Raw genomic sequence first — 19,552 nt, 5'->3', positions numbered from 1 at the left:
CAGTTGGCGAGCAACATGTGCAATGCGAGGAAAGCGTCCCTCGTTCTTTTTCCATCATGCAAGTGGAGTGGCCTCCTCGTCGGAAGGTTCGTGCCGGTACCGACGCAGCTCGTCGTTAGCCGTCTTGGTCGTCTTTGGAACCATGAAGCTAAGACGGGGTCGTTTGGAGGGTGTTGACGCACTCTCGTCGGGGTTGGCAACCGAAATGGAACATCGTCCAATCTACTCTCGAGCGCGTCTTCCGTGTAGCGCCGCTGTTCCGTTGACAGGAAGTCCAGGTCTTTGTAACGGGGGTCCAATAGAGCGGCAAGGACTAGGGTGGATGTGGCGGTGGCATCGTTCGAAGGTCGAAAGCGGCGACGAAGCTCAGCAGCAATAACACCCTTCACTTCCTTGACGACATGGGAATCAGCCTCGCATGCACGGAGTGTGTTGTCCAAAAGACTTGTCACGATGAGATAAACTTCACTGCATGACACGTTCTTCTCCGTTGACATATACGATGTCGTCTCAGTCAAATGACTGAGTACGTCACTCAGCTCGGAGACGACGGTCCACTCGCCGTCCTTCAACGACAGGTGCTGGTCGGCCTTCCGGGTAACCCGAGTGTCCAGCATGAGGTCGGACAGGACGCGGCGTTGCTCGTTCAGCCGGGCCAGTATAGCATGCGTGATGTTCCATTGGGTTGTAACATCCTGCACCAGCTCGTGTTTGGGCACCTTTAGAGTAGTTTGGCGCTTGCGCATTTCGGCCGTCAATGTAGTCGAGTGTTTGATGTGCCCGACCAGCTTACGACATCTGGAGACGACCCTGTTGACATCCGGGAGAGCAAATGCCGGCTTGATGGCCAGCTGCAGTGTTTGCCCAAAGCACCCAGAACACAAATCATGTTTAAGACCAGAAACGGTAAACTTTTTCATTGATTGCTGTTTACTGCTTTCACTTTGAGAACTCGGATGCTTAGCCTTCACGTGATTCCAGAGATTAGTCGTCGTGCCCATGTACGACAACCTCACACTGCATAGTTTGCACGTGACAGATTTCTTGTCAACAGAGCGCGTGAAATAAGTCCATACTTCAGATGTGGCTGGCATCTTTTACGTTGTTAAGAAATACAAATCTAATATATAATAATAATAATAAGTTTAACTTATAATGTTTTGCGAACATATATTCTGAAGGAATGAAGTGGTATCTACTTTCAGCGTATAATATCAATCACCGATTTGAGCAATATTGCTCAGCTTAATTGGCAGGCAAACTGACAAGAGGGTGTGGAGGCCGCTTCCTTAAATTCTTAATTGGCATGGTCATTTAAAAGAACTGAAAATCAATTAAACTTGTTTGATGTCACTTCCTAATAGCCAGTTATTTTACAATTATGGACACTGTTTATAGTACCCTACGACCGATCCCTAATTGACACATGACGCACACTCGATTGTCATCTCGTTAACGCCTCAGGCACAAGATGCGTATTGTTGTAAAAACAAGACAATATAATTTTAAACACAACAACTGCCCTAAAGACTCAAGGTCTATATCATTATTTTTTGAAAAAAATAATTGAATATTCGAATACCGATTTTAACATTTGAATACTAAACGTTCGATCGAATATTCGAATATTCGTTTGCATCCCTAACAATAACAATAGCCCACATTGAACAGAATGGACCATGGACAATGACAATAGCCCACGTTAAGCAGAATGAGCAATGGACAATGAAAACAGACCACATTGAGCGATTGGACCATGAACAATAACAATAGCCCACGTTAAGCAGAATGAACAATGGATTATGACAATCCCCCACGTTGAGCAGAATGGACCATGGACAATAACAATAGCCCACGTTAAGCAGAATGAGCAATGGACAATGAAAACAGACCACATTGAGCGATTGGACCATGAACAATAACAATAGCCCACGTTGAGCAGAATGAACAATGGATTATGACAATCCCCCACCTTGAGCAGAATGGACCATGGACAATAACATAGCCCACGTTGAGCAGAATGGACAATGACAATAGCCCACATTGAGCAGAATGGACCATGGACAATAACAAAAGCCCACGTTGAGCAGAATGAACAATGACAATAGCCCACTTTTGACCAGAATGGACCATGGACAATAACAATAGCCCACATTGAGCAGAATGAACAATGACAATAGCCCACTTTTGTACAGAATGGACCATGGACAATGACAATAGCCCGCTTTTGAGCAGAATGGACCCTGGACAATAACAATAGCCCACATTGAGCAGAATGGAGCATGGACAATAACAATAGCCCACTTTTGAGCAGAATGGACCATGGACAATAACAATAGCCCACATTGAGCAGAATGGACAATAACGATAGCCCACATTGAACAGAATGGACCATGGACAATGACAATAGCCCACGTTAAGCAGAATGAACAATGGACAATGAAAACAGACCACATTGAGCGATTGGACCATAGACAATGACAAAACCCACATTGACCAGAATGGACAATGGATAACAGCAAGCCCACTTTGAGCAGAACAGACCATGGGTATATACAAACGCGGGCAATAACAATAGCCCACATTGAGCAGAATGGAGCATGGGCAATGACAAGAGCCCACATTGAGCAGAATGGAGCATGGCCAATGACAATAGCCCACATTGAGCAGAATGGAGCATGGGCAATGACAATAGCCTGCATGGAGCAGAATGGACCATGGCCAATGACAATAGCCCAATGGAGCAGAGTGGACACTGACACTAGCCTGCATCGAGCAGAATGGAGCATGGACACTGAAACTAGCCCACATTGAGCAGAATGGAGCATGGGCAATGACAATAGCCCACATTGAGAAGAATGGAGCATGGCCAATGACAATAGCCCGCATCGAGCAGAATGAACCATGGGCAATGACAATAGCCCGCATCAAGCAGAATGGACCATGGACAATGACAATAGCCCGCATCGAGCAGAATGGACCATGAACAATGACAATAGGCGTCATTGAGCAGAATGGACCATTGACAATGACAATAGCCTGCATCGAGCAGAATGTACCATGGACAATATTAATAGCCCACATTGAGCAGAATGTACCATGGACAATATCAATAGACCGCCTTTGAGCAGAATGGAGCATGGGCAATGACGATATCCCACATTGAGCAGAATGGACCATGGACAATGACAATAGGCGTCATCGAGCAGAATGTACCATGGACAATGACAATAGCCCACATTGAGCAGAATGGATCATGGACAATGACAAAAGTTGACATCCAGCAGAATGTACCATGGACAATGACAATAGCCCACATCGAGCAGAATGGACCATGGACAATGACAATAGCCCGCATCAAGCAGAATGTACCATGGGCAATGACAATAGCACACATCAAGCAGAATGTACCATGGGCAATGACAATAGCCCGCATCAAGCAGAATGTACCACGGACAATGACAATAGCCCACATTGAGCAGAATGGACCATGGGCAATGACAATAGTTGACATCCAGCAGAATGAACCATGGACAATGACAATAGTTGACATCCAGCAGAATGTACCATGGGCAATGACAATAGCCCGCATCAAGCAGATTGTACCATGGACAATGACAATAGCCCACATTGAGCAGAATGGACCATGGGCAATGACAATAGTTGACATCCATCAGAATGGGCCTAGGGCAATGACAATAGTTGACATCCATCAGAATGGACCATGGGCAATGACAATAGGTGACATCGAGCAGAATGGACCATGGCCAATGACAATAGTTGAAATCCAGCAGAATTGACCATGGCCAATGACAATAGCCCATATTGAGCAGAATGTACCATGGACAATGACAATAGCCCGCATCGAGCAGAATGGACCATGGACAATATTAATAGCCCGCATCGAGCAGAATGTACCATGGACAATATTAATAGCCCGCATCAAGCAGAATGTACCATGGACAATATCAATAGCCGGCATCGAGCAGAATAGACAATGACAATAGCCCACATTGAGCAGAATGTACCATGGACAATGTCAATAGCCCGCATCGAGCAGAATGGACCATGGACAATGTCAATAGCCCACATCCAGCAGAATGGACCATGGGCAATGACAATAGCCCACATCGAGCAGAATGTACCATGGACAATATCAATAGCCCGCATCGAGCAGAATGTACCATGGACAATATCAAAAGCCCGCATCAAGCATATTGTACCATGGACAATATTATTAGCCCGCATCGAGCAGAATGTACCATGGACAATATTAATAGCCCACATCCAGCAGAATGGACCATGAACAATATTAATAGCCCGCATCGAGCAGAATGGAGCATGGGCAATGACAATAGCCCACATTGAGCAGAATGTACCATGGACAATGACAATAGCTGACATCGAGCAGAATGTACCATGGACAATATTATTAGCCCGCATCGAGCAGAATGTACCATGGACAATGTTAATAGCCCACATCGAGCAGAATGGACCATGAACAATATTAATAGCCCGCATCGAGCAGAATGGAGCATGGGCAATGACAATAGCCTACATTGAGCAGAATGTACCATGGACAATGACAATAGGCGTCATCGAGCAGAATGTACCATGAGCAATGACAATAGCCCACATTGAGCAGAATGTACCATGGACAATGACAATAGCTGACATCGAGCAGAATGGACCATGGACAATGACAATAGCCCACATTGAGCAGAATGTACCATGGACAATGACAATAGCTGACATCGAGCAGGATGGACCATGGGCAATGACAATAGCCCACATTGAACAGAAATGTAGGTGTGAGTAAATACATCAAGAAAATAATGACATCTTTTTTTGAAATCTCTTTGTTAAATGTTAAACAACTGACAATGTTAAATAACATAGCATTTATTAACAGAAGTATCACAATCTAATGGTAAAGGTAAAATATATAATTTACATAAATAAATAACACAAAATGGATGCATGAAAAATGTGAACATCAAACATAATACATGTAATGCCAGACAATTGTATGATTGGCTGGCATAGTATACTGCCTAAACGTCTACAGTTGTAGTCTACTAACCCAAATTTTACACAGGGCCCAGACACTAAACTTTTAGGCATTATGATTACCTCAACTAAAATACCTTCTATACGCTTCTTGCATAGTAAATGTACTAGTTTCAACATATTCTACTACAAATAAGCATTTTATAACGCTGTTGAATCATAACCACACAATTTCTGAATTGTTAATGGACATATCACAGAATGCTTTTAACTTGTGACAGCAGACCACTGAGTCCCAGTAGAGTTAGAGGTGAGTCCCACTTGTCTCTTGGTTCCCTTCCTGCTGCTAGCTGTGTCCCTGTATGGCCAGTTCTGGGTTGGGGTAGGGAACACCAAATTGCATGCATAATTTCCGTAATGTCTTCTCGTACACCTTGTTCAGTTTGGCGGACTGCTGCAGGGCAAACTTAATGTCCTCTATCTCCTCGAAAAAACCCTGAAAGTAAATACATGCATCTACAATGTCTAACGTCCTTATACTGTCCCTTGCCAGCTACAAGAGACTATTGCCCAAGAGTAATGTCAATAATCCATGATTTTCATAGTTGATCAAATGGGGTTGCTAAAAAATATTTTGGAATAGAAAAGGGATTTCTGCAATATGATGCCAAAAAATTGATGTTTTGTGGTTAAAGAAAACTATAACTACTTTCATTTAATAAATACTAGATTAGTCAGTTCAGTCATGGATTTCAGTGAACTACATACAGAAACATCACATGAGACCTTGTCCAATATGGACTACAAGCAACTACATACAGAAACATCACATGAGACCTTGTCCAATATGGACTACATGCAACTACATACAGAAACATCACATTAGACCTTGTCCAATATGGACCACAAGCAACTACATACAGAAACATCACATTAGTCCTTGTCCGATATGGACTACATGCAACTACATACAGAAACATCACATTAGACCTTGTCCAATATGGACCACAAGCAACTACATACAGAAACATCACATTAGTCCTTGTCCGATATGGATCACAAGCAACTACATACAGAAACATCACAGGAGACCTTGTCCAATATGGACTACAAGCAACTACATACAGAAACATCACATGAGACCTTGTCCAATATGGACTACAAGCAACTACATACAGAAACATCACATTAGTCCTTGTCCGATATGGACTACAAGCACCTACATACAGAAACATCACATTAGACCTTGTCCAATATGGACTACAAGCACCTACATACAGAAACATCACATTAGTCCTTGTCCGATATGGACTACAAGCACCTACATACAGAAACATCACAGGAGACCTTGTCCGATATGGACTACAAGCACATACATACAGAAACATCACAGGAGACCTTGTCCGATATGGACTTCAAGCAACTACATACAGAAACATCACAGGAGACCTTGTCCGATATGGACTACAAGCACATACATACAGAAACATCACAGGAGACCTTGTCCGATATGGACTACAAGCACATACATACAGAAACATCACAGGAGACCTTGTCCGATATGGACTACAAGCAACTACATACAGAAACATCACAGGAGACCTTGTCCGATATGGACTTCAAGCACCTACATACAGAAACATCACATGAGACCTTGTCCGATATGGACTACAAGCACCTACATACAGAAACATCACAGGAGACCTTGTCCGATATGGACTACAAGCACCTACATACAGAAACATCACATGAGACCTTGTCCGATATGGACTACAAGCACCTACATACAGAAACATCACATGAGACCTTGTCCGATATGGACTTCAAGCAACTACATACAGAAACATCACATGAGACCTTGTCCGATATGGACTACAAGCACCTACATACAGAAACATCACATTAGACCTTGTCCAATATGGACCACAAGCAACTACATACAGAAACATCACATGAGACCTTGTCCGATATGGACTTCAAGCAACTACATACAGAAACATCACATGAGACCTTGTCCGATATGGACTACAAGCACCTACATACAGAAACATCACATGAGACCTTGTCCGATATGGACTACAAGCACCTACATACAGAAACATCACAGGAGACCTTGTCCGATATGGACTACAAGCACCTACATACAGAAACATCACATTAGACCTTGTCCAATATGGACTACAAGCAACTACATACAGAAACATCACATGAGACCTTGTCCGATATGGACTACAAGCAACTACATACAGAAACATCACATGAGACCTTGTCCGATATGGACTACAAGCACCTACATACAGAAACATCACATGAGACCTTGTCCGATATGGACTACAAGCAACTACATACAGAAACATCACATGAGACCTTGTCCAATATGGACTACAAGCAACTACATACAGAAACATCACATTAGACCTTGTCCAATGTGGACTACAAGCAACTACATACAGAAACATCACATGGGACCTTTTCCGATATGGACTACATCAGGGCTTTTTCTGGGCGGATTTTTTTCTGAAGATTGGGAAAAATATCTTATATTGTGCTTTGGGATTGGGTCCGATAGTCGAACCCTTGGGTACCATAGAAAAAGCCCTGTACATACAACTACATAGTGACTGACATGGTGGAGTAAATCATCTGAAATGTCCTTGTTTCTTTTATCAAGAATTAATATTTCAAACTTTACTGACACATGATCTTCATTATGTCAACATTTCTAAATGTCTTTTTAGTTTTTAAAAACATAGCACAGATTTTAATCAAGTTTACTGTCAGGGTTAATAGCAGGATAAATATGGGTCATGAACTGACAATTTATTAAAACTTAAATAATATTTGTTCAATCAATGTAAGGATAATGAAGGAAAATATAACATAACAAAAACAATAAGTATCACACAAATCAAAGGGCAATAAATCTAGAAATACCAGACACAAAATAATGCTTCTTTTGCACAGCACTTCTCATAGTATCTAAATAATCAAAGGGCAATAAATCTAGAAATACCAGGCACAAAATAATGCTTCTTTTGCACAGCACTTCTCCTAGTATCTAAATAATCAAAGGGCAATAAATCTAGAAATACCAGACACAAAATAATGCTTCTTTTGCACAGCATTTCTCCTAGTATCTAAATAATCAAAGGGCAATAAATCTAGAAATACCAGACACAAAATAATGCTTCTTTTGCACAGCACTTCTCCTAGTATCTAAATAATCAAAGGGCAATACATCTAAAAATACCATACACAAAATAATGCTTCTTTTGCACAGAACTTTTCCTTAACAAATTCATTATGTGTATGAAGTTAAGTTAATACCTCAATATCATGGAGTTATTTAGAGAAGTAAAAAACATGTATCAAAATAATCAAAGGGCAATAACACAAAAACTGCCATACAAATAATAATGGTTCTTATGCATTGCAATTCTCCTCAGCACAGTCATTATGTGTATGAAGTTTGAGGACAATACATCAAAACATATGGTGTGAAGATGGGTAGACGGGCAAGGTGCTTCCTATATAGCCTCTACCACCAAGTTGTGGGGATATAATTACTGAGTTTTAAACTATAGGTACTTTGTTGAAAGAAAACATACATGATCAAGACCACTGATTTCTTGTTTGAGGCGGTCCAGATCCTTCCGTAACTTCCTGTTCTCCTTCCTAATCTTTGACACGTCATCCTCATCACCTGCACAAATGTGAAATAATACATTATTGCGTTTCCTGAGGACTCATCTTTCTGATACATGTACTTGGGACCCACAGGTTTTGGCTCAGAACCAATTATTTTGAAACATGAGAGTCCAGAAAGCAGTTTGCATATGAAGTATTGCAAAGTATAACAAACAACGAACAACAAAGTGAATCACAAGAGTTATTTAGGCTGTCATTTAAAGAAACAAAAAGATATAACTGAGTTCTCCAATAATGGACACACAGGTGTGTATACCTGACATGTCTGGAGAGCGCCCCCTGTTGGTGTCGCGACGTCGAGCATGTGACTTGGACTGTATCTGCAGCATCTTCACTTCACGTTCTAGCTTCGTCACCTCCTCTGTACGCTCCTTCAACTTTCTCTCCAACTCTATCATGCCCAGCTGAATGCAAAGTCATTTACAATACCATCAGATACTGTTTTTACATGAACAAATGTCATGATCAGGTGTTTTAAATTCTTTATTGTATGTTTACTGTTATACAATCATTGAATTTAGAAATCAGAGTTTTAAATTGAATATCTTAAAAATCACAACACATTATGTCCTTCTATAGCAAATACAGCATCTCCAGTAGGTGCCAAGTCAATCTTTTTTCTCAATTATGAATTAATTCAACAGGAATAACTGAATAACTTCCCCAATGTCAACCTCAAAACTAATTGGAATATATTTGGGAAATCTACTACGGCTAAGCCTTAAAGAAACACCAAATTCAACATTTTAACCTGTTTGAAGCGACCTTGAATGTCGACTGACAAGAACATAACATTGTTACATAAATGTATAATAAACACAATGATCACATTATATTGAATTTAACATGGTCACAATAACACCCCGAAAAAATCATGTTTAATACATTTTATAGAATATTAAGAATAAATTTATTTCCTTTTGAACAACAAAAGATCCACTCACATGTCAGAAAATGTAATTTGACGCTTAGCAAAGAAAACATATTTTAATGAAAACTAAAATTCTTGTCAGTCATTGTTGGCTGTCCAAGCGCTGAATGACCACATGGTAAAGAAACCCAAAACTCGTGCACAAATAGTGCCGGCTAGCATTCAATTGGAAACAGACAGGGGGAATCAATTTTCTTCCAATTCACTGGTTCAAACGCAGAAATACACATTGCACATTGTCAATGTCAACATGTATAGTAATACCAAGCTAAATTTTAATTTCTTTAAAGGTGTTTATGTCATGATCAAATTTAATATGTCTAGGCAACAACAACTAAAGCAAAGATATGTCTGAAATAATATCACTGTTGTCATCGTCAAAGCCTGAATGTTAATACCATCTTTACAGAGTAAAATATTACAATGGGAACAACAGTAGCAATACTCAAGGGTTCTTACTTACATAGAACAACAGTAGCAATACTCAAGGGTTGTTACTAATATAGAACAACAGTAGCAATACTCAAGGGTTCTTACTTATATAGAACAACAGTAGCAATACTCAAGGGTTCTTACTTATATAGAACAACAGTAGCAATACTCAAGGGTTCTTACTTATATAGAACAACAGTAGCAATACTCAAGGGTTCTTACTTATATAGAACAAAAGTAGCAATACTCAAGGGTTCTTACTTATATAGAACAACAGTAGCAATACTCAAGGGTTCTTACTAATATAGAACAACAGTAGCAATACTCAAGGGTTCTTACTTATATAGAACAACAGTAGCAATACTCAAGGGTTCTTACTTATATAGAACAACAGTAGCAATACTCAAGGGTTCTTACTTATATAGAACACCAGTAGCAATACTCAAGGGTTCTTACTTATATAGAACACCAGTAGCAATACTCAAGGGTTCTTACTTATATAGAACACCAGTAGCAATACTCAAGGGTTGTTACTAATATAGAACACCAGTAGCAATACTCAAGGGTTGTTACTAATATAGAACACCAGTAGCAATACTCAAGGGTTGTGACTGATATAGAACAACAGTAGCAATACTCAAGGGTTGTGACTTACATAGAACAACAGTAGCAATACTCAAGGGTTCTTACTTACATAGAACAACAGTAGCAATACTCAAGGGTTCTTACTTACATAGAACAACAGTAGCAATACTCAAGGGTTCTTACTTACATAGAACAACAGTAGCAATACTCAAGGGTTGTTACTAAGATAGAACAACAGTAGCAATACTCAAGGGTTGTTACTAAGATAGAACAACAGTAGCAATATTCAAGGGTTCTTACTTATATAGAACAACAGTAGCAATACTCAAGGGTTCTTACTTACATAGAACAACAGTAGCAATACTCAAGGGTTCTTACTTACATAGAACAACAGTAGCAATACTCAAGGGTTCTTACTTACATAGAACAACAGTAGCAATACTCAAGGGTTCTTACTTACATAGAACAACAGTAGCAATACTCAAGGGTTCTTACTTACATAGAACAACAGTAGCAATACTCAAGGGTTCTTACTTACATAGAACAACAGTAGCAATACTCAAGGGTTCTTACTTAAATAGAACAACAGTAGCAATACTCAAGGGTTCTTACTTAAATAGAACAACAGTAGCAATACTCAAGGGTTCTTACTTATATAGAACAACAGTAGCAATACTCAAGGGTTCTTACTTATATAGAACAACAGTAGCAATACTCAAGGGTTCTTACTTATATAGAACAACAGTAGCAATACTCAAGGGTTCTTACTTATATAGAACAACAGTAGCAATACTCAAAGGTTCTTACTTATATAGAACAACAGTAGCAATACTCAAGGGTTCTTACTTATACTAATATAGAACAACAGTAGCAATACTCAAGGGTTCTTACTTAAATAGAACAACAGTAGCAATACTCAAGGGTTCTTACTTATATAGAACAACAGTAGCAATACTCAAGGGTTGTTACTAATATAGAACAACAGTAGCAATACTCAAGGGTTGTTACTTACATAGAACAACAGTAGCAATACTCAAGGGTTGTTACTTACATAGAACAACAGTAGCAATACTCAAGGGTTGTTACTTACATAGAACAACAGTAGCAATACTCAAGGGTTCTTACTTACATAGAACAACAGTAGCAATACTCAAGGGTTCTTACTTACATAGAACAACAGTAGCAATACTCAAGGGTTCTTACTTACATAGAACAACAGTAGCAATACTCAAGGGTTGTTACTTATATAGAACAACAGTAGCAATACTCAAGGGTTGTTACTTATATAGAACAACAGTAGCAATACTCAAGGGTTCTTACTTATATAGAACAACAGTAGCAATACTCAAGGGTTGTTACTTAAATAGAACAACAGTAGCAATACTCAAGGGTTGTTACTTATATAGAACAACAGTAGCAATACTCAAGGGTTCTTACTTATATAGAACAACAGTAGCAATACTCAAGGGTTCTTACTTATATAGAACAACAGTAGCAATACTCAAGGGTTCTTACTTACATAGAACAACAGTAGCAATACTCAAGGGTTCTTACTTACATAGAACAACAGTAGCAATACTCAAGGGTTCTTACTTACATAGAACAACAGTAGCAATACTCAAGGGTTCTTACTTACATAGAACAACAGTAGCAATACTCAAGGGTTCTTACTTACATAGAACAACAGTAGCAATACTCAAGGGTTCTTACTTACATAGAACAACAGTAGCAATACTCAAGGGTTCTTACTTACATAGAACAACAGTAGCAATACTCAAGGGTTCTTACTTACATAGAACAACAGTAGCAATACTAAAGGGTTCTTACTTACATAGAACAACAGTAGCAATACTCAAGGGTTCTTACTAATATAGAACAACAGTAGCAATACTCAAGGGTTCTTACTTACATAGAACAACAGTAGCAATACTCAAGGGTTCTTACTTATATAGAACAACAGTAGCAATACTCAAGGGTTGTGACTTATATAGAACAACAGTAGCAATACTCAAGGGTTCTTACTTACATAGAACAACAGTAGCAATACTCAAGGGTTCTTACTTACATAGAACAACAGTAGCAATGCTCAAGGGTTGTTACTTACATAGAACAACAGTAGCAATGCTCAAGGGTTCTTACTTATATAGAACAACAGTAGCAATGCTCAAGGGTTGTTACTAATATAGAACAACAGTAGCAATGCTCAAGGGTTGTTACTAATATAGAACAACAGTAGCAATGCTCAAGGGTTGTTACTAATATAGAACAACAGTAGCAATACTCAAGGGTTCTTACTTAAATAGAACAACAGTAGCAATACTCAAGGGTTCTTACTTATATAGAACAACTGTAGCAATACTCAAGGGTTGTTACTTACATTGAGGTTGGTGATGGTCTCGATGTGTGTCATGTTCTGTTTCACCTCCTTCTCATAGCGCTTCATCAGGGATGAATGCATCGACAGCAGCCTACAAAATGTTCCAAACAATCAGGCCTTATTATTCCCAAGCACAGAAATATCTTAAAGTCATACAGGCTACAAGCACAAACATGTTTTATACCCATAGGCTACACACTGTTACAAATTTATCAAACATACGTGGATGATTTCTTCTCCTCATTTTCTTCTCCTGTTTTCTTGGCGGGTCGGTTCAAAGGGGGGTAACTCAATCTACCCTCTGTCTGCACATAGATGCTGGAAATTAATTACAATGATATTAACAATACAAGTCAATTCAAAATCCAAAATAAAACGTGGTTTTGTTACTGGTATAAATATATAATCCACTTTCACCGATTCTATTTCCACACGACAAATAATGTACAGTCATAAACCATAAACGTGCACAATAATACTCAAGAGATGGCCATCATATTATTTGGGAAAAAAAAGGTTTTGTTTAACCCCAACACCAATTGTCATCGGTTTTGGTGCACCTACTCTCTGGTGGTGACATAGTTGCGGAGCAGCTCATGGACTTTGTTGGCCTCCTTGAGTTGTCGTAATTCACTAACCGCGTCATCACGCTGGTGCTTTACCTTGACCAGCTTCATACGTAGCTCCTCATTCTCAGAGGTCAACTGGAAACACATATGCACCGGTATTAGGATATATAAATCTTAACAACAATCTACTTACACTCATTATTAATAACAGAGATGCCAGTGTTTTTCCTCACTATTTTGTTATTGAGATAGATAATTGTATTTCATCAATAAACTGAAGACCATAACATGTTTACAAACATTTGACAATACAAGAAACTTATGGATTTACTGGTGTTTTTTCTCACTGTTTTGTGAATGGGGGTACTACTTTTGTGGAAAAAGTTGTCTCTGGAATTGTTACTTTGGTCCTGTTTCAGCCTCATTTTAGGTGGAGAAAAACACTGAATATAATTTAGTACGTAATTATTTACAATAATCATTAAATAGGGCAAGGAATTTGATTGTGCATGTGAAACGGTAGTGAATCTTAATAATTACATGCTGCCACTGTGAAAACTTCCCCTAAATAAAACATTTTTTGAAGTATACAATTGATTCAGATGGAGTAAAAGTGAGTTCCATGTTGAGGGTCAACCATATGAAATGGTTTTAGTAAGAGTTCAAAATTAGGCTAAGGAACCAGTAACCATAATTCGGAGAGCAAGAACAAAGCTGAGACTAGAGTTCAACATTAACGCCTGACCAAACGACATTCACTACATGGTCAATGGTCTGGTCTAGATATGTCCACTAAGCACTTTTGACTTGTGATTGACTGGTGTATTCAAATCCAGGCTTTTGGGCGCTCACTTGCTAAATTAACAATGTCGTAATACTTAGTGGGCATGTTTATTTCTTCATTTAAATGCTTATTTTGTTACTGTTTTCAAAGTTATCATATAATCAAGATTGCTTGTTTTATAAGTAATAATAATCATTCATGAAATGTTAAAAATCTCTTTAACAGAACAGAATTTATTACACTTAAACTATAAAGTTTTTTGTGTTTCATATACATAATAAATATATTACAATTGCAATTACAATTACAATTATACAGTGTAGTGTGAAATATTAAATAAATATTATAATCAACTTTTTTTTAAGGATGAACTGAAATTGTAAATCACAAATCTATTAAACTAAAAAGTATACAGAACAGAACATATTCTATAACACGTAAATTTAACAGTATGTGTGTTATGTTTTCATATAAACATATCAGCATTACAACTAAACTAAGCTGATAGCGACTAGTATTATTGACATACAAAGGATGAACTGAAAAAAGTGTTATTGCAAACATCAAAGTTAGTACAAGGTTTTTATTTGACATTTGTATATGTATACATGTTGAAACAATCACTTTCAATATATAATTAAATGCATGACGACAAAAGAATTGAATATCATAACTTAAAGGTAAAACGTGATTCAAATATTCTAAATGATAATGTAAAAAATAAAAAAAACTACTTATTACGATGAACAATTAATGATATGGTTTATATATTCATTAATAAAGTATTACGAATCTTAAATGCTTCCGATATATATTTACCTAACATAAATGCTTCAGATTTATTTTGTGTATTTAATAGCTGAACAAGTTTAAACATACTAGGTCTAACTCTGTAATAACGTTTAATATAATTTTGTCTTAACATAACATATTATGAACACTTAAACATAAAGTGATACTCATCTTCTAATTCATTAGAATCACATATTTGACAATGACGCAAGTTTCTTTCAAGTCTATCATATCTACCAGTATGTATTTTTAGATTATAGGAACAAATACGTAATTTTGTAATAGCAATTCTCAGTCTTCTTGACGCGATATTTTCTAAATAATATTCAAATTCAAATGAGGTTTTTAGTTCTCTATACAAAGTCAAAATACCATTTTCGTTGACATTTCGTTGCCATTGCTGTAAATATTCGTCTATAAGACGTTGTTTAAAAATACAAATAAAATGGTTTTCGTTTATCTGTGAATCATCACACCATACATAATAAAATCCAGAACGTGTAAGAAGGTTCTTCACATTACTAAACAAGTTTGATTTATCATTATCAATATCTAACATAGCATCTTCAATGACCGATTGAATAACTATATTATCACTTTTCTTAAGTTTAAACCAGTATTTTAAAATACATATATATCTATTAATATGTACGGGTATCTACCCATTTCACCATATATAGCAGCGTTGGATGTTGTTTGTCTACCCCCAAGTATAGTTTTGCAAAACTTCAAATGTATCCTCTCCAACTGTGCAGATTTGTAAATCCCCATATTTCACAACCATATGTAATAATAGATGAAACAAAGGCATCAAATAACTGCAGTGCTAGCCTTGGTTTACATTCATACCTTTTTTAATTAGACAACAACGTGTTCATTACTTTTAAACCTTTACCGTACAGTGTTTGGGTATTAAGATTAAAATTACCAGTATAATTCAACGTAACGCCTAAATAGTTAAAATCGTTAACAATCTCCACGTTTTCATTTCCATATATCCAAGTCTCATTTCGTTTTGTACCACCCCTTTTGCGAAATACCACAATTTTTGTCTTAGCAATGTTTACCTCTAAACCCCAAGTAGCACAGTAATTATGTAATCTATCTAGTGACATTTGTAAATCTTCTGTGGATTCACCAAGTACGACCATATCATCGGCAAATAGAAATAAAATTAAACATATATCCTGCAAAGCTAACCAACAATCATTTCTATTTTGTAAATATAATTCCAAGTCTTCAACTAATAGAGAAAACATTATTGGGGACATTATCTCCCCTTGCCTTAAGCCTACTGCTATATCATAGTAATCTGAATGACTATTACAGTGTTTTACACAGGACTTAACTGACTGGTACATACTGCATATAATACGTAACATTTTACCATCTAAATTGGATTTATACAACTTCAACCATAACGCATTCAAATATATGGAATCAAAACAACGTTTCATATCAATAAAACAGCAATATAATCGTTTGTTCAAGTTTACATATTTTTGAACAATTGAGTGAAGAATAAAAACTGCATCAACTGAAGAGCAACCTCTTCTAAAACCAAACTGGGCGTCAGAAATAACATTATTTTCGTCACACCATTTTGATATTCGATGATTAAGTACACATGTAAACAGTTTCGAAAAATATCTGAACAGAGTTATTCCTCTATAATTTTTAACGTCAGTCTTATCGCCTTTTTTTGTGTAATGGTATGATAATTCCCTTAGTCAAAGCTATCGGAAAATTTCCGCAGTTTAAAATGCTATTGAAAATCTCTGTAATATATCCACCTAAGATATCACATGCTTCAATAAAATACTCATTAAGCAATTTATCTTCACCCGGAGATTTATTCTTCTTAAGCAAGGCAACAGCTTTACGAACTTCATCGTATGTTATCAGGTTATCTAGGTCTCCCAAAATATTATCAAATTCATTAAAATCATAGTTTCTGTTAAAGTTTTCAGCTTCCTCATTATTATCATGATTAATATCAGCGAACATTTGCTCGAAATGATTTTTAAAATCCTCCAGAGGTACATTAACACTTTTATTTGCGATCTGTGAACAGAAATATCTCCAGAATTCTTTAGGCCTATTAAGTTTCAAATTTTCAAACTCTTTTAAACGTTTAAATTTAAAAGCTCTACGTTTCTTTGACACAGTAGTTTTATACAAACTTTTCAATCTACACAATTCAACTCTGTCTCGATCACTATGCGAATTATTGTAAACATTCAAGGCGTTTTTATATAAGTTCTTAGCATTTCTGCATTCTTGATCGAACCATTTAGCAGAATCAGTTATAAAACATTTTTCAAAACATGGGTATTCTATTACATGCCTAACAAATAATGGGTCGGCAACCTCACGAACAATATCTGTAAAAGTATTCACCATAAAGTCAACATTAATAACATTTTGTACATCACAATTTTGAACTAAATTGTTAAAATCAACAGTTCTAGCAATTAACCCATTTCTGAATGCGTCCTTTCCTTCATCACTCCATTTTAGATATTCACTTATGCATGGTATTTCTTTAAATACATGTGTATTGCACGCAATATCAAAAGACAATGGGGCATGATCACTGAAATCATTGAAATGACCAACCTCAAACTTATCAACAATATTAAAATTATGTTCATTAAGTATTAAGTAATCGATAACACTTGGGCCATTTGTATTGAAACATGTATAATTGCCTACGCCAAAGTCCGCTCCCAAATGGCCGTTAACAATTCTTAGTGCAGTGGCCTTACATAAGTTTAATAACTTATTTCCATGAGAGTTACTGCCCCTGTCCATTGAGTATCTAGGTAAGGGATTGTCACATACATAATTATCACCATCAATATCTGGGACATACATGTCACAAATAATGCTGGACATACATGTCACAAATAATGCTATCTGTTTTACATGAGGTTCTGGCATTAAAATCACCAGCAATCATAACTGTGCCTAATGTTTGATATTGGTTTATATCATCCTCTAAACTCGCAAAAAGATCAGTGTCTATTACCGTAATCTAGCAATAGGTGATGAATCTCCCCACATGTATACTGCTGCAAGATATACATATCAGTATCAATGTTAAAAAAATGTTTGTCAATTTTTAACCAAATAATTGTATCATGCCTATTTTTAACTATCGAAATACCTTCCTTATTAGTTTTGCGAACAAAAATAACAATACCAACGCTATTTCGTTTTGCCTGCCTATGCCTATACTTCCTATAATAATTATAACAATAGTATCCTGGAATATCAACATTGTTTGATTTATCTAGACATATAGATCGAAGCGTCCAGTTCCTTGTCACTCCCGCAGTGGTGAATGCACTGTTATGAGGTCTACCTTCAGTTTGGCTAGACAGTGCATCAAAGACTTTGTGCTTCTGGCTTTACAGCAGATTCTTATGTCACTTAGAGGAGTATGACATCAACAAAAAAGATTAAACCTAATGTAACTGAGTAAGGGTAAATTTTACGGGAAACTAGTAATTTCGTACCCTGACCCTTTCGTACAAAATGACTATATCCCATTCACGTATTATAAGGTACATATTTACCAATAGAAAATTTTCAGCCCCATTCACAACCCAAGGCCCTGGCCCCATTCACAAACATGTTAAAAAAACCACAGATATTATTTTCATTTATCATAATTATCCGAAAAGTTCAGCCGGATACTGTATCTCAATATTAGATCCATATAACAAAGCTATCGCAAATAATGTACACGCTTTCTGATGCAGCACACATTTGATTCAGAAACAATAAAAGTACCAGTACCCTCATGCAAGTGTGTATGTCTGGATATGCCATTTCAAGACAAGAAAATCTTAAAATTAAGCCAAAAATGTTGTCTACGCTTGAAGCGGTCCTGTAAAAAACATCACAATCGGAGAAAGGCTACATTATACTAAATTCGTTTTTTTCGTCCCTAGAATCTATTCTGGTAATTATGTCGATAATCATCATACCAGAAACTTCACTAGTAACATGGACTCTAGTATAACAGAGCAAGAAATATATAACCATTTCGAAGATAACGCGTCTGTTTGAAGCGAAAAAATAGCATTTATCCCGAGGACGGGGAAGTCGTTGAAAACGATGCGGTCGTCTGATTCTACCTGGCTCAAATGGACATGATTAACAACATATTTATAAAATCAATATTTATGAATAGTAACAATTTGATATTTAAGACCCATTAATAGATGAATGTGGGTCGGCAGATATATCACAAGAGCGCGACCAATGGCGCAAATTTCAGTCACTCTACCATACATTTGTAGAAACCGAATGATAACGACAAGGGGTTTGTCATCATAATAGGTATTTATAGGCTT

The 19,552-nt window shown here is 37.1% G+C and overlaps 1 protein-coding gene across 1 annotated transcript; it reads right to left on the bottom strand.

Moving 5' to 3' along the window:
* Window positions 1-4,886: 4,886 nt before the first annotated feature.
* LOC128232023 (centrosomal protein of 290 kDa-like) lies at window positions 4,887-19,105 on the bottom strand. The gene is made up of 7 exons (XM_052945361.1): window positions 18,993-19,105; window positions 13,608-13,747; window positions 13,266-13,361; window positions 13,044-13,134; window positions 8,975-9,122; window positions 8,619-8,713; window positions 4,887-5,506 (listed from the first exon to the last, which is right to left on the bottom strand). Exons 1-7 carry the CDS (start codon window positions 19,023-19,025, stop codon window positions 5,357-5,359), a joined length of 753 nt encoding a protein of 250 aa, XP_052801321.1. The 5' UTR covers window positions 19,026-19,105; the 3' UTR covers window positions 4,887-5,356.
* Between the last annotated feature and the right edge of the window lie 447 nt (window positions 19,106-19,552).

Source organism: Mya arenaria, chromosome 4 (genome assembly GCF_026914265.1).
Source record: "Mya arenaria isolate MELC-2E11 chromosome 4, ASM2691426v1".
Taxonomy (NCBI): Eukaryota; Metazoa; Mollusca; class Bivalvia; order Myida; family Myidae; genus Mya; species Mya arenaria.
The sequence above is the reverse complement of the archived record's forward strand: the minus strand, read 5'-3'. Positions and strand labels throughout refer to the sequence as shown.

Excerpts from the sequence above, each read along its gene's own strand:
- LOC128232023 (XM_052945361.1), bottom strand. The coding sequence starts at position 19,025 with ATGGCATATCCAGACATACACACTTGCATGAGG. Across the intron at positions 13,135-13,265 it reads GAGGAGAAGAAATCATCCAC|GCTGCTGTCGATGCATTCAT; the intron begins GTATGTTTGATA and ends AACATTTTGTAG. Across the intron at positions 5,507-8,618 it reads AAATCAGTGGTCTTGATCAT|GGTTTTTTCGAGGAGATAGA; the intron begins GTATGTTTTCTT and ends ATTTACTTTCAG.